At 37.9% G+C, this 16,692-nt stretch overlaps 1 protein-coding gene and 1 long non-coding RNA gene across 3 annotated transcripts in view; one reads left to right on the forward strand and one right to left on the reverse strand.

Annotated features, from left to right (window-relative positions):
* The window catches only part of ELP3 (elongator acetyltransferase complex subunit 3), a 103,859-nt gene that overhangs the window by 37,092 nt on the left and 50,075 nt on the right, over positions 1–16,692 (reverse strand). For both annotated transcript variants that reach the window (XM_027600003.2, XM_027600002.2), the window contains 2 exons: positions 12,939–13,132; positions 1,659–1,749 (listed from right to left, as the gene is read on the reverse strand). In XM_027600003.2, coding sequence (XP_027455804.1) covers positions 1,659–1,749; positions 12,939–13,132 — 285 coding nt within the window. The remainder of the gene's footprint in view (positions 1–1,658; positions 1,750–12,938; positions 13,133–16,692) is intronic.
* Positions 1,115–12,563, forward strand: LOC113925329. Its single transcript, XR_003520981.1, has 3 exons — positions 1,115–1,184; positions 6,889–6,938; positions 12,380–12,563. It is a non-coding gene; the product is annotated as an uncharacterized LOC113925329 (long non-coding RNA).

Here is a 16,692-nt window from a genome sequence, read left to right on the forward strand (position 1 = left end):
TGGGAAAGGAGAAGCAGACTTCCCACCAAGCAGGGAGCCTGATGTGGGACTCCATCCCAGGACCCTGGGCCCATGACCTGAGCCGAAGGCAGATGCTTAACTACTGAGCCACCCAGGTGCCCCTGATGTTGTCTTTTAGCTACAGCAGTTCTATAAAGTAGTTTGCATGTGAACAGGCCATAGTTACATGCTCTTAATGAACACCTGCATGCCTTTGGGAGGGGGGCTATGAGATAATGCCTTTTTTGGTGGGGGGAGGGTCAGAGGGTGAGGGTGAGAGAATCCCAAGCAGACTCCATGCCCAGCGTACAAGCCTGGCATGGGGCCCGATCCCAAAACCCTGAGAGCACAGGCCAAGCCAAAACCAAGAATCAGAAACTTAAATGACTGAGCCACTCAGGTGCCAGGAGAATGTTTTTTAAAAAAGCAGAGATTGGTGTGTGCTTATATTCTGATAAAGACATTGCCTATGTGAACTAGATGTCTTTGGTCTATCACTGATTTTCAGTCTTCCCAGTTTAAGAGAGGCTATCAAGGTTTAAAAGGGATACTGGGTTAAAGATGATAGCTAGATGATGAGATTATCAGGATAACCAGGCCAGGTCAGTCACTTTGGCTGTGGTAGTCTCAGAGGACAGAGGGGCTGGAAGACAAGGGCAGCTGGAAACTGGGAAGCAGAACAGGCATACAGTCTTGTTTGGTGCTTGCTATTAATTACTATAAATAATACATTTGCTATTTTTCTATTAAAGAATAAGCCAATCATGTTCACAAACTCTTCTCTGGACAAACAATTTTCTGGAACGTTTTCTCCATAATAATTTGACTGAAAGAATAATATGTCTTGGGCAAGTCCACAAACATGATATGCAATCCTCAAGATGGTGTCTCTCAAAGTGTGGTCCATGTTTAGATTGTGCATGAGAATATCCCACAGCTCCATCCCAGGCCTGGTGAATCCAAATTGCTGAAGGCAGAGCCCAGGAATCAATGCTCAGGCCTTGACCCCCACTCCTGGCTTTTTCTCTTTAGCAACTCTAAGGAGTTTCTAGGGCACTGTGATTTATGTCATAATCACTTGACTGTGATTTAAGAGTCATCTGCAGAGACTGTCACAGATTCCTGGGCTCTTTTGTAACTTTCAGGGTCAGAAGAACGATGTTTAATAAATATCTGCGGAAGAAGTAAGTACCTGAACAAACATGGGGGTGGAGTGGGGCAAGGCACACTGGACTGTGTGGGCAACAGCATTGTTTGGTAATCATTTTACACAGTAGTAAACCTTGTTTCTTCAAATGTACACTCATATAGTCTATCACCACTAGTCAAGAACTGAACACCCACCAATACTTCAAAAGAAAGAAAAAAAGAAATACTTCAAAGTTTAAAAAAGAGAGTTGAGCACACATAGTTGGCATCTGAGTAGGTGAAAAAGCAATCCTTAAATCAGCAAACCTATACTCCTTTGGAAGAAAGCAGAGGGGTGTAAGGGATAAGATGCAGCCTTTGCAAGCACTAGTTTCAACTTCATGTTACAGAATAAGAATGCCTTCAGTATATGAAACTTTTTGACCAAACCCGTGAGTCTGTAAGTATATATTCAAAGTGTTTTGTGTTTCAGATTACTTTGATCTTAACAGTTACGGTCAGACTCTTACCTGTATTCCAAGGTCCTTCATTCTTGCAAATGCCAGCTCTCTCAAATTACCATGCTCTACTCCTGAACTGACTAAGGGCATTGGAATATCTCTGCAAAAGAAAAACATCAGCTGTTGTAAAATATAAATCATTCTCTACAGCAGTAAGGCAGGGATATTAAAAAAAAAAAAAGGAAACAAAAACCTACAAAGCAGATCAGAAAAGCAGAATATTCTAAACAGGAAGCAAGGTACAGAGCTTCTCTGTCCCTCTTTTTCCATCCATGAAATCATGATGTTCACCTACCACTCAGGGTTTTTGTGAGAAACACCCGATGAAAATCACTTTATAAGATCACAAAGTGTAAAACAAATGTCTGATAACTATCAGTAATGATTTTTGGCTGAAGAGATATATTTGCACTCAGCAAAACAAGAAATACAACTGTCTTTTTAAATATCCAATTTGTTTAAAGAGGAGAAATAACAATTATTATCAATGCACTTCTTTATTAATAGCTTATAAACACTTGCCCATGCAGTTGCTGAATGACAAGTAACCAGGAAGCTCAAAAGCCTGGCTCAGCCAACAACTGGACTCGAAGAATACTCCCTCGCCCCTCCCAGTTTCCTAGAAATCTAAATTAGAAGTGACTCTGCATTAGAAGATTAACAGCTTGCCTAAAGATAAGAGGAGATAAATTTTATTTCCTGGCATTAATACAGCATAAAGTGCCAGGCACCAAGGAGATTTCAATCAAAAGCTGAAGTTATGAGCTTTATTTTAGTAGCCCCCAACACCCTCTTCTAGACAAAAATCAGCATCTGAAGATAAAAGTTAAAAAAAATCTGAATATGCTTAGCACATCTGTTTCCTATTCAAAGACAAGTCTCCAATTTGTTTTGTCTAATATTTGGTTCATTAGAAGAAAGATTTGAAGAATACACCAAATATCTTTTCTTCTCATTTGCTTTTGAATCAACTTGAGTCTTTTTCTTCTCTTTTTACGTATCCCTCCAAATGTTAAGTATATACAATTAGCTAATTCATCCACTTGATTCTAATGAGATATTTCTCTCTCTCAAAAGTATTAAAAGCTATACACGTAAATCTATTAGGCTCTGGAAGCCAGCTGAGTTTCCATTAGACATTACATAAAACAATGATAAGCCAAAATTCTTTAAGACAATGACACACCAGCAAGTTCAGAGTGAGAGTGATATTAAATAATATATTTAGAGTGATTAGTTAATATATATGGTTTACTTACAGTTTTTAGTAAAAAAAAAATTAACTTTCTATCTTTGGAACTACAATTTCTTTAAAATCAAATACATTTTATTTTTTATTTTATTTTAAATATTTTATTTATTTATTCATGAGGGACAGAGGGAGAGAGAGAGGGAGAGAGGGAGAGAGAGAGAGAGAGAGAGAGAGAGAGAGAGAAGCAGAGGGAGAAGCAGGCTCCCAAGGAGCAGGGAGCCCGATGCGGGACTCGATCCCAGGACTCTGGGATCATGACCTGAGCTGAAGTCAGATGCTTAACCAACTGAGCCACCCAGGCGTCCCAATTTCCTGAAATATTTTATAAATAACTCACAAATACATGTATTTTCATGACTTACAGGTAAAATTTAAAATCCTGTTATACATGACATTAATCTAATAAAATCACTGGCAATCACTGTTAGTACCCATTAAATGACAGATACATTTGATTCTTGTTACGCACTGTGCTTAAATTCTATAAAGGTGCCATGAGCACTGTATTAGCAATTCCTCAAACACTGCCCCTACAGAAAATGCAGGGTTAGGTTTCTGTGAGACTCAGTCACTTTTTCTTCAACTGATCAATACATAACCCTGTTTTATTTTATTTCTGTGTAAAGATACTTTATTTAACATATATCTGATTCATTAACAGAATATGTGTGGCTAGCAGCAGTGTAATTCATGCCTTAATGAAGCTCATCTAATATTTATTTTCTTCAGAAGGCTTACTACAGCTTTCTTGTGCTTAGGAATGCTAGACAGCAATTCAGCATTATGCTTGGGGCCGTTTTAAACAGCAAAATCAACACAAAGCACAAAAACGTGAAAAATGGGTAATTTAGTAGATTGCAAAAAGGACACCTGTTTACACAGTATCAGAACAATATCTTGTTCCTCATCAACCCTCCAACTACTAGTCTAACATGCGCCAATGACTCCTGTTTCACCATCCCTATTATGACTGTCAAACTGGTGATTATCTATCATCCCTTCTACATTTATTAGCTGGGCTTGTATTGCAAGGAAGAACTTTCTCTTCTTCATTTATTTATTTACCTATGAACTCATGGATTCCTTTTTTATTCAAAGAGTTGTAATCTGATGCTAATGTTTTTTATTTTGTTGCTTAAATTAGACTTGTCCAGTTGGTATGTATTCAGGCTGGTTTCTGGGTCCTTTTGACATGTCCTCATTCTTTGAATATTTCCTTACTTTCTGGAACAACAAGATGTTCCAGGTTTATTTTGCATGTTTGCTGCTTCAGCCCTGGAATTGGCCATTTTTCCAAGCAGCCCTAATTCCTTTTAGTGAGGAATGGTATTTAGAAATCAAGATCTAGGCACTTACTGTGCTCATTACTACTGAGGTGCCATTGCCTCCAGATTCTCTCAGTGTAAACAGCCAAGAAATTTATGTATATACATACATATTCCTATGTGCATATAGGCGTTCATATATGCACACACATAAATGTACATCTATAACTTTTCTATATGTAAATTTTAAAAATCCATGAGTTCATACTGATAGTTACAATTCTAATCCAGTGTTCAACTTTCTACCTTTCATTGTTTATAAATCTCTTCAGACAATGCGAAATCTGGCTCTTTTATCTTTAGTATATTGACTTCTTTGCTAAATCAAATTATTTGCTCAATGTAACCAATTTCCTAACTACTCAAGCTGCCATTGCTGCACTCTCTACCCTTACTCTCCATTTCTTCAGATGACAGATATGCTGTGGTCAATGCCTCCATGGCACTGCCTCCATAGGTGATGGGAAGGAGAGATGGGAAGGGAAAGGAAGACAGGCTCTCTACAAGTATTCCTAATAATGAACCAGTACTTTTAAAAGACTAAAATTTTCAAATGAAGTAAACTCTCTAAGGGACTGGTTTTATCATATAGTGTTGTTAAGCAGAATTATATGACAGAAATAATTACCAAGAGGGCTGGCTCTAGTACAACGACAACAGCTTCTTGTTATGAAATTATTAGTAATTTCAAGATGGTGAAAGCAAAGCATTAAGTCAAGTTCAAGGCCCTATGAGACTACACATGTCACATGTCCCAAAAGCTAGCTCTGATTACCATGAAGCACAAGTCAGAGACAACCTGATAATAGAGCGATTTATGATGATGCTGACAATTCATAAATATCCTTAAATTTATATCTATCACTACAAAAATGCAACATGTTTTTTTTTTTAAAGATTTTATTTATTCATTTGAGAGAGAGAGTGTGCCCATGTACAAGTTGAGCACGAGCTGGGGGGGAGGGGCAGAGGGAGAAGCAGACGCCCTGCTGAACAGGGAGTCCCGACACATGGGGCAACCCTGAGATCATAACCTGAGAGGAAGGCAGACACTTAACTGACTGAGCCACCCAGACACCCACAACGTGGTTTTAATGGTCTTTGGCAGTGACGTGCTTGGAGTATACCAGACGGGAGTTCTTCCTCATTAAGGAATATCAATGTGGCAATCTCCACTTTCAGTGATAAGGTCTTTTGCAATGAAAACAAAGGGACAGAATTCTATATATCCTGAGCATCTTCTTATGTGCAAAGTAGTCTATTAAGCAATCTGGAATATATAAAGATAAACAGACACTGTTATAGTCTTCTAGGAGCTCAAAGCCCAGGTGAGATTACTGACCATCTGAACTCCATCTAGGGAGGAGTTAAAATTATTTTTAGGTTTCTCAATTTGTTTCAATCTAGTTTTACTTTCTTGACTTGAAAAGAGATTACACTCAAGAATATTTATTCACTTTTTTATTTCAATAGGTAACATTTTAAGCTTAGAGGTGCTAATATTTGCAATTGGCTCATCAAAAACCTTTCAAAATGATGTCTAGAGCTTTTTTGGTCTGAAGGTTCTCAAGCTTCAGAAGCATGTTTTGGTTGCAAATTGGTATTCCTATTCTAATGTTTCACAGTGATTTAAATACCACCGCAAGGCAGACAGCTGTCAAAGGGCCCTCAGGCAACAGCATTTTAATGTGGCTCCATCATGTGTCTGCACAGAATTTCACATTCAATCATTCACTGCATCCTTCAGGGCCACAAAAGAGAATCATCTATTAGAATACTGCTTCATAAAAGTACCCAAAAAGATGTTACTGACTCAACGGTCATAAAATTAGAAGTGTTAAGTTATAAATTAGTTAAGAAAAGGTTGGGGAAAATGTCCAATTAAAAATACCAAGTAATCTATTAGTAAAATATAGTATTAAAAAAAAGGCCAAGTATAAAACATTGTGTTTTCACTTGAAATATCTTCTCTCCTACTCTCCTTCTCTCCCCTTCTAACACCTGTCTGAAAAACAATTCCTAAAATCTCCCTGTATGTTTAGATTCACCAGTCAACACTAAGTTTACTACCTATAATTGGAAGAAGCTGTCACTAGGTGACCCTACATAGAAATAACCAGATATCCTAAAGACACAGAACACAAAGACACATATGATTTGCCTTTATTATGGTTTAAGACAAAAATAAACTATAATTATTAAATTACCTAGATTCAACACTCTGGAAGGAGACTCTTCTCCCTTGCCAATGGTTTCTTTACCAGTTTTCTACATTCTCAGAGTTGCTCTAAAAGTTGAAAACTGAAGCTAGAAGGAACATTGCAGAGTCAAAACCATATGATTCTCTTTGCCCAAATCAGGTTTCTCAGTTACTTAACACTGTCTAAAGACCCAGTCTTTTCTTGTACACATTTGTATATAATGTTTGAGTTACCCACTAAAACTTTCTTTAGCATCTCTATTTCAAAATTTTACCATCCAGCTATCCATACAAATTTCCTTCTAGAGGTCCAGATATACCCAATTTGAGCTTTAACCAAATATAAAATAAACAAAATATAAAATATTAAGCCAAGACGTGAAGCTTTTTACCAGAACACAGCTATCAGACTGTTCTTAAGCGTTCAATGTACCATGTGAACATGGCTTTTTGTCTCCCTAGGCTTCATATTTGTCCAGAAGAATGAAGATAATTCAAAAGGCCTCTGAAAGGTAAAATTGAGATTTTCTCTGAGTTATCTCAACAAAAAGCACCACCTCCTTTATGATCCAAATTCCATGACTGGAACTTATATACAGAACAGGCAACTGATGTAAGAAGAAGCACAAATAATAATCAGTTACATGAAAAAATGTTAATCTTCACTAGTAACTACAGAAATGCAAATCAAAACCCCTAGGTAAATAAAAAATGTAAGCATCTGATTCTATAGAGATTGTGATAAAACCAGTAACTACTTACTACTCTATACTGGTAGCTTATCCTAATCCCTTTGGAAAACTATATCAATATACATAGCAAAACCCACAAAATTCATTTATACTCCCCTTGTTCCAGAAAGTATATTCATCATCATCTTACTTGGTTCCCTTAGCATGAGTGATCCTTTTCCTAGATTATACTACTCTAACAGATGATTTCATCAAAAGTAAAAATGGACTTTTCTATGTACGTGGATTTTAGCTGTCATGGAGGTCAGGATAGTGGTAAAAAAAAAAAAAGAAAGTTGAAAGCAACCTAAATGTCCAACATCAGGGAACAAACAGTTTACTAAATGAGACAAATTAAAATGCTAGACTACAGTGCTGCCATTAAAATTATAACTATGAAGATTATTCTAAGTCTTTAATGAGAAATGGAACACAAAAATGCAAACAAAATATTTGCAACTGTATTCCAATCATACAAGGAAATTTTTGGAAAAATAACATAAGCCTGTTATTCAAAATACAGTATGTATTTTGAAAGTGCTTTTAAAGTAGCTTTATAGAGAACTTGTTTTGTTCATATAAATACAGTGCTTTATGACTAGAAATTAAGTAGAAAATACAAGTTCTGGATAGTTAGTAATATCTTACAAACTCTGTTGGAAAAAAAGTATAAAATCACATGCTCCGAAAGAAATGTATTGGGATCAACAAACGGTGGTACACAGAAAGACTCTCTACCTCAGCACTGTAAAAGCCTAGGCTAGAATTTCAGTGATTACTGATAACAAAAAAACAAGTCAATATAAAATAAGTTTGAATAATTTTTTACGCAGTATATAACAAGAAAGTATGCAAATAAAAATGGGTAAAAAGCAAGTAGCAAAACATAAATCTGAATGAATTCTTATGCAGGTAGCCACAGTAATAGTTCAGGAATATTCAATGCAAAATATAAGGTAATGTATTTGAAGGGATTCTGTCCATGCTTATTGGAAAACAAATGCTTTAAATTAGTGCATGGTGAGCTACATAAAACCAAAGAATTCTAATGGAAACCTGTTTAGCAATATCATGGTTAAATTAGAAATACAAAAAATAGAAAAATAAAATAGGAAGTATCCCAAAGATTTTAATCTTTAATCTAAAAAACGTAGAAAATAACCACATTCAAAATTAAGTAAATTATCAGTCCCAAAGCCTGAAAATCTGACATCACAGGTAGACTCTGGATGACTCTCTCCACCAAAGGCATTTGCTATGTTAGGAACTGAGTCATCACCATCTTGAAATGAATTCTGAGTGTCTGAGGACATTACTAATTCCATGTTTAAAGAGATTGTACCTCTTGTTTTACAGCATTCTGTTAAGTTTTAATTCACCCACACATCTGTAAAGTAATAAAAGAGTGTGACTTCAAAATCTTAAGCCTATACCCACCCGTACCATTTGTCCTGCATAAATCTTTTAAGTGATGTATTGATAGAGAAATAGAACTGACAGTTTGGCTTCTTGGAATTAGAGCTGGGGGACACGTCTATTGCTGGATTCTCCAGAGAGAGCTCTAATGGGGTCATAATAGGAGAAGTGAGAACAGGGTTTCTTTCATCAGCCTCATGTTCGTTATCCATAATATTATGCCCTTCTCATCCTACAACCTTTGGTTGTATTAACACACATGTTCTTAATTCTTCTGGTCATGACGCCCTCACAATTTTGCTATAGAGATTGTTTTGCTGCTCTTGTTTTCTCAAAGTCTTTATTTTCTTGGTGGTAGGCCATGATAATGTCCCATGGTGATATTTCATGGCCTATAAAATTAAGCTTTTAATGTTATAGCAATGTCTCTGTTGCTTTTGACTCACTGGTTACAGCAGTAAGAAATTGAAAACTGAAAGTGAAGGGGGAGAATGCAAATTCTTCACTTGATTGTGTGAGTTATGCCTTGTTACTTATGGTAAGAAAACTATGGTGTCCACGGCTCTGAAATTTCTATCTACTTCGTGATATTTGCTGTCATTCTCTGCTGCCGGGAACTATTATCTTCTGAGCTCTCTGGTTGCCCTGTAGTGTAAGTGCCTGACATTAAGTTTTCTGTAGTAGAAGTGTTTGACATTAAGTTTTCGATTGCTGAGGCATCCATTTCCAAAGACATCCATCCTGAGTAAACATATTGCCAGCTGTGTGACACGCTACTAGCAGAACAACCAGATAAGGATTTAGACTGCCCCTTCCCCCCATGAAGTTGCCTCTTTCAGAAAGCCCTGGGTAACCTAGATAACTGACCCTCTAAGTGGCCCCATTTCACCCTAATTCCCATTCTTATTCTTTAAATTAACCAATAATGAGTGAACCCACAAAACCCTAGACACTCCACCCCTGGATCCTAATAAAGGCAGAGGCCCAGGTTCATGCCTTTCCCCCATCCCCCCTCAAGCTCACTGTGTACCTATTGGGTTTGCTGGCTACCCTCCAGGACATTTGAGGAACAAATCTGGTTTCTCAAAGTTCCCTGATGGTTTTTGCTGAAGTGTGTCCTGCAATTATAAAAAGCAGCGTAGGGCTAGTCCAGCAACACTAGCCCCCATAGGGGAAATAAGTGTTAGGGCTCACTATGAGTAATAAGGGCCAGGTGAGTGTCTCAGGTACTCAGAGCTGATAAGATCACTATCATTAAATTACAACACAACAGATTTGTTGTCATACTCCGCTGCTGGGAAATAGTATCTTCACTTGTATCTAGTTGCTCAAGTCAGTTAAATGCAATTAATCTTTTTCTTTCGTCTTTGTTAATACTACTTATTGCATCTTTGTTTTCTATTGTATTAATTTACATTTTTACAAAGTTACAGAAAAAGTCCCAAGTGCAGTACAAATAACTAGTTTCCTAAATTATGTGATGGTAAATTGGGAACAAGATGTTCCAATACCCTCAGAATACTTAAAGTATTTCCTACAACAGGGATATTCTCTTACACAACCATAATACAACCATCAAAATCCGGAAATTAACACTGGTACTTTACTACTGTCTAATCCTGGACTCCACTGCAGGTTCACCAGTGTCTAAATAATGTCCTTTATAGCAAAAGGGTCCAGTCAGAACTCTGTGTTGTATTTAGGTGTCATGACTTTTTAGTCTCCTTCAAAATGAAACTCTTTCCTTAATTCCTATAATTTTGAAGATTTCACACTATTTTTTAGAATATCCCCCAATTTGGGACTGTCTGCTGTTTCCTCATAATTCAATTCAGATCATGGAATTTTGGCTAACACAGAAGTGACACTGTCATACTATCATGTGGCACATAACTGACTTGTCCTATTACTGATGATATTCACTTCGACCAGCTGCCAGTCTTCTCCAGTCAAATTACTTATTTCTGCTCTGTAATTAATAAGCCTGTTGTAGGGAGGTATTCTGAAACAATGTAGAGTCAATTCACATTATTCACAGTATATGTTCTACAAAGGTGCCATGAACGCTGAGTTAGTGAATATTAAAACACTGCTCCTAGGGGGAATACAGCGCTAGGTTCCTGTGAGCCTCTGGTCACAACATTTTCATTAACTGATTAACATATAACCTTGTTTCACATGTGTTTAACAACACCTTATATGTATAATTATTGATTCAATATTGAACTCCCGGCCAACAGTGCTCTAACTCAAGGCTGAATGAAGCTTATCTAACACATGTATTTTCTCCAGAAGGCACATCATAGCTTTCTTGCACTTAGGAACACTACACAACATTTCAGTACTACCCTTAAGGGTCATTTTAAATAGTGAAACCACCAACAAACAGCAAAAAAATGCAAAAAAACATGGCATTAAACAGACTGTGAAAAAGACACACTATATATTTATTATTTATTATACATTTACAATTATTTCTGTATCTACCTATATGTTGAAAACCATGAGTTCACACCAGTATCTCCTATTCTAAAACACCATGGGGTACACTCTAATTTTCTTTTTCACACTTGTAATTTCCATTCCAGATAACACAAAACCTAGCTCCCATTATCCTTAATATTGTCTACTTTCCTAGATCAACCCTCTGCAAGTAACCAATCTTCCGTTGCTGTCCTCTCCTCTGCACCCACCCCAGAGATATGCTCCTCACCCTGCTCAGTTCTGACATCCTGTGCCAGACCAGTCCTCAGCGAGAATGCCCTTTTTTTTTTTTAAAGTATTTTCTTTATTTATTTGACAGAGAGAGGGACAGAGAGCACAAGCAGGGGGAGCAGCAGAGGGAGAGGCAGACTCCCCGCTGAGCAGGGAGCCCGATGCGGAGCTTGATCCCAGGACCCTGGGACCATGACCTGAGCCAAAGGCAGACGCTTAATGACTGAGCCACCCAGACGCCCCAAGAATGCCCTTTTTACAACATTTAGGCTGCCAGAGACCACGCCACACCACTGCCTCCTCCACAAGTGCAGCCTACATACATGCCCTGTGACTCCCTACCTCTGTGCGGATGGCTGCATCGCTGAACACCTCCTAATGTCTTTTGAACTGAATTTCAGAAGGGTTGAAAAAGAAGGGGAAGGACAATGCAAACAGTTCTGGCAGCCGAGTTTTACTCAGTATTTAAAAGAAAAAAATAGAAATCATATGGGCAATTTAAGATTCTTAAACTGGGCCAATAATTTAAAAAATTTAAGAAATCAAATACGTTGTGGCAGAAGTATGGTGTGTAAATATCCTTCAACTTTTAAGCAAATCCATTATTTTGTATTCTTGATAATTTTCTTCATTCTGCTTATTTTCAGTACTCACTGTTTTATATTATTAGGAACACAATTTTTGTGCTCAGTGGAGTAATAGTCACAGCAACTGATTGTACATGCATTTGCTAGTCACCTTTTCAAACCTTTTGTTTGTACTAGAATCTAGGCAGCTTTTGGCAAGGTGGTGGAAATGTGTCTTCCTGAACAGCAAATACAGGGATGGTTTTGTCAGGATTGTAGGTAGACAGGTAACTTTATGGTTCCTAAAATTTTTCTTCCATGTTATGTTTCTTGTAAAATAAATAAATAAATGTATGTATGTATGTATGTCATGAATGCAAATGAGATCTTAGGTTTTCTCTCCTCTAGGAAAAAAGCAGTTAAGATGATTTCTTTCATGCCCTCAGGAATAGGTTACTCTTTCTCCACATTTACATTAATATCTGTGAAGAATGATTATAGCTACTCTTTCTTTTTTTTCTTTAGAGGCTCTGCAACAGGGATAACAGACAAATGGCTACACTTCCTCCTTCCATACTCACTACTGTATCCAGACTGAAGTGGGCCTGTAAGAGGAAATTCTGGAACCAACATCATGCATATGTACCATCATAACTCCATTTCCTGGCACATGAATCAATGGAGAGATGAATACATGAATAAATAAGATACTGGCAAAGTGGCTTGGACATGATTTCCATCTCTATGTATAGACAGCATTCCAGGTCTCATTTTTTTTTTTTTAAAGATTTTATTTATTTATTTGAGAGAGAGAGCACATGAGAGGGGGGAGGGTCAGAGGGAGAAGCAGACTCCCTGCCGAGCAGGGAGCCTGATGCGGGACTTGATCCAGGGACTCCAGGATCATGACCTGAGCCGAAGGCAGTCGCTTAACCAACTGAGCCACCCAGGCGCCCCCAGGTCTCATTTTCAATTAAAATAAAAAAGATTCAAACCCCTCAATATTAACTTGGACTGTTCTCATTAGAAATTAAACAGACAGACTCATCACTGATTACTTCTGGCATAAAAGAGTACACACTACCTCTGCACTCGGTACACTCGAGTCCATGGAGGCACAAGAGCAAGGATCCGAGCCACCAATTCAATCAGGTCGCTAGGAGGATAACTCTTATATCTTCCTGACTTCCACAGCTCATAAAGCCCAGTTCCACGAATCACCAGAGTAGGGTAGAGTTTCAAACCATCAGGACGAAAAGCAGGGTTCTCAAAAAATTCCTGTGAATGGAGAACAGAAAATTACCACTCCATTAGTTATGTAGAGATTGATGAAGTTTCCATGGTCAAGTTTCAGTCCTGGGCCAGCTTCTCTCACATACCTACCAAGTCCTTAGACTCCCCTGACGGAACAAAATAGCAACTCATTGTTTTTACAGTCTCACTGGAGCAAAATGTGTGCGTGCTGGGTTACAAAGCCCTCGTTAATCCAGCCCCTGTCTACTGCTGCAATCTCATCTCCTCACCACCTGCCTCTCTGCCTTTGCAAAGGCAATTTCCTCTGTCTGGAAAGTACATCAATTTTACTTCATCTAGCTAATCTCCAGGTCTCGGCATGAATGCCAATTCTTCAGAGAGGCCTTCCTGACCTTCAAATACAAGTTGCCTCGCTTAAAAAAAAAAAAAAATTCATACTGAATTCTGTATTACTGCTTTCTTAGTATCATCACACTGGTAATTTATTTGATGCCTGCCTTCACCTCTAGACTGTATCCTCCTTTCATAACAGATTATGCTTAACTGTTTCAACTTTTAAAAAAGTTGTGACAGAGATCATCACTTGCCTGCAAAACTAAAATGTTTACTATACAGCCCTTAACAGAAAGACTATGCCAATCCCTCTTCAGGCCAACTGGCACCATTCCTAACCTGGGATCCGCACTATCTGTTATCTAGACACTGAGAAATACATCTAATTTATCTACTTTGACATAGTCATTTCCTGTACTATATCATCCCAGCTGGCTTTATTTGGGATAAAGCAAGGAGACACCAGGCATTATCCTTTCCATGACTTTGCACTGCTCATTTGCTCTTACTTTAGCACAGTGTGGGACAGAGGAATGAAGGTGGACTCAGTTTCCTCTCAGCCCGCCCTGGCAGTAGTACCTACAGAGCCAGCTGTACTACATCGTGCTACAGTGCTTTTTATCTCATGCTCCATTATTCTTGCAGAGCTTTCCAAAGCTTAACTTGCTTTTCAAAGAAATGTAACTGCAGACTTTTCGATCTCTCTCATGGACTTCTGTCATATTCTTAAATGCTGTATTCTTTGTGCATCATTTGGTCTTAGGGATATTCTTCTGTAATTGCATATAATTTTCCCTGTAACATTTATATATTAACGATTCATTAGGCCCTTATAAGTATTCTATAGCCACCCCAAAGAACATGTATGCAAGTCCTTCTGTACCTAGTTTGAATCCATAATGGAATATGGGATTTCAGAAAAGTAGTTCAAGGGCTTATATGATAAATTTAGAAGATAGTCGGGCTGGTAAGAATGATAGATGAAATTGGTTCTGGACTTCTGGTTAAACATGGAGAAGTGAAATGTGTGCTTCCTTCTTTTCCCTCCAAAATCATAGTAATATAAGAGATGAACTTTTAAGAAAGTATAAACCCAGAAGAACAAAAAGAACATCAGAGGAAATCAGTTGGGTGTTAGAGAACAGGACCAGTGATGGTAATACATTTTTGGGAGACAGAAAATGGATGAAGATTGGTAAATGACTTTGCAAGTAAATAAAACTGTAAACAAAGTATCTGCAAAAGTGGATACCCATGGAAGTCCAGCTCAGTCACACGAGAGTCCCAGAAAGGTTCATGGGTCAAAAGCACCATTAACCAGGCAGGATGGAAGAAATCACAGGACTTCTTCTGTCTGAACATGGAGGGATTTATCCCTTATTCCTTTGGCCTGCTTATAGGTAGTCACCTGCCCATTTGTTCCCTGGAGAAACTGCTGGATTCTGAGATTCCAGGTACAAAGGAAGGCCTAGGTGAGGATAAAGGCTGAAGACAGAGAGATTACATGAAAGCCAGCATACTCACTGGTGGATTCCCTGCCTTGTTCCCTGGATACCAGCAGTCAATTTTCTGTGACCTACTCATACCAGCCACCCCCAAGCAGGAAGTTAGACAGTTCATCTCTGGATTAATCAAATGGCCCTAAATAAGAGTTCAAGATACTGACATTTGAGAATCCCCTAAAGAAAAGGAGAGCTGGGGCACACCTGACTGGCTCAGGTGGAGAGCATGTGACTCTTGATCTTTGGGTTGTGAGTTCGAGCCCTATGGTTGGGTGTAGATTACTGAAAAATAAAATCTTAAAAAATATAAATAAAATAAAACCTCAAAACAAGAAAAGGAGAGCTTATTATATGAATATCCTTCAATGAGGTATCCCAGCAGCTACCTACCTAGACCTTGCAATCTGTTCTTTCAGCCCCTTACTTTTTATTTTATTTTATTTTTTTTTAAGGGGGGGTGGGTGGAGCAGAGGGAGAGGGAGAGAAAGCCTCTTAGGCAGGCTCCACGCCTCGCACAGAGCCTGACACAGGGCTTAATCTCACAACCTGAGATCATGACCTGAGACAAAATCAAGAGTTGGACGCTTAACTGACTAAGCTACCCAGGCCCCCTGTCCCGTACTTTTAAAGTATGACCATTTGGCTAAGGATCACCAGAAACTTGGAGGAAGCCTAAAAAATAAAGGGCAGAACAAAACAAAAAGAAAAAAAAGGAACTTGGAGGAAAGATGCATTGCATAAAGGAAAATGAAACTTAAAAAAACCCTACAATTCCTTCAGAGAGAGAAGATCTATTACATCTATTAAACAAGAACAAGATGCTAAAGAAAATCAAACAACCAGAAGGTAAGAAAGAACTCTTGAAAATCAAAGCTATAACAAAAATAATAACATTTAACAGAAAAGTTGAAAGATAAACGTGAAAATAGAAGAAAGCAGAAAAAAAGGACAAATAGGTAAAAAATATAAAAAATACTTGACGAACCTGGGAGATCCAACATTTGCTTAATAGGGGTTTTAGAAAGAGAACATAGAAAATGAAAGGGGAAAATTATCCAGTGGTACAAGAAAATTTCCCAGAAGACAGATCCTTCAAAAATCTAGCACAATTAGTTAAAAACCTCTTCTCAAGATACAGCACTGTGAAATTTCACAACACATGGGATAAAGACAATTTTCTAAAATATTTCGGAGTTAACAAAACACCCAGGTTACATAGATCATAGAATTAAAGAATAAGGAATAAAAACAAAATTGTGCTCTTAACAGCAATGCTAAAAGCTACAAGGCAATGGTGCAATGCCTTAAAAAATGTTTTTACACAATTCTGTAAGTGTGAAGGTTGCATAGAGCCATTTTTTCGAGCACACCAAAGGCTTACTTTCTATGATGAATATTTCCTAAGGAAACTGGCAGAAAAGGTGTTTTCAGTAAAGTCAAGGAATAAACAAATAAAAAGGGTTAACTTGGAAACCAGAAAACAAAGAATCCAATCCAGGAGATTGGTGAAGAGAAGCCTCACCAGGAGGACAGTTGTGAACCAGGCACAGAGAACTGCCAGTCCTGTTTGGAGTTGGAGGACAAGACATCCATGAGTCATGTCACTAGCCTAAAAAGGGAACTGAGAGAATATCTGATTAATTAGGCCACTGGCAGAGAGGCCTTAACATTGAGTGGGTGGGTACCCTTGAAAGTTTCAGGTGCATAGAGAACTAAGCAAATAAAAAAAAAAAGACAATTATTAATTCT

Source organism: Zalophus californianus, chromosome 2 (genome assembly GCF_009762305.2).
Source record: "Zalophus californianus isolate mZalCal1 chromosome 2, mZalCal1.pri.v2, whole genome shotgun sequence".
NCBI classification, from domain to species: domain Eukaryota; kingdom Metazoa; phylum Chordata; class Mammalia; order Carnivora; family Otariidae; genus Zalophus; species Zalophus californianus.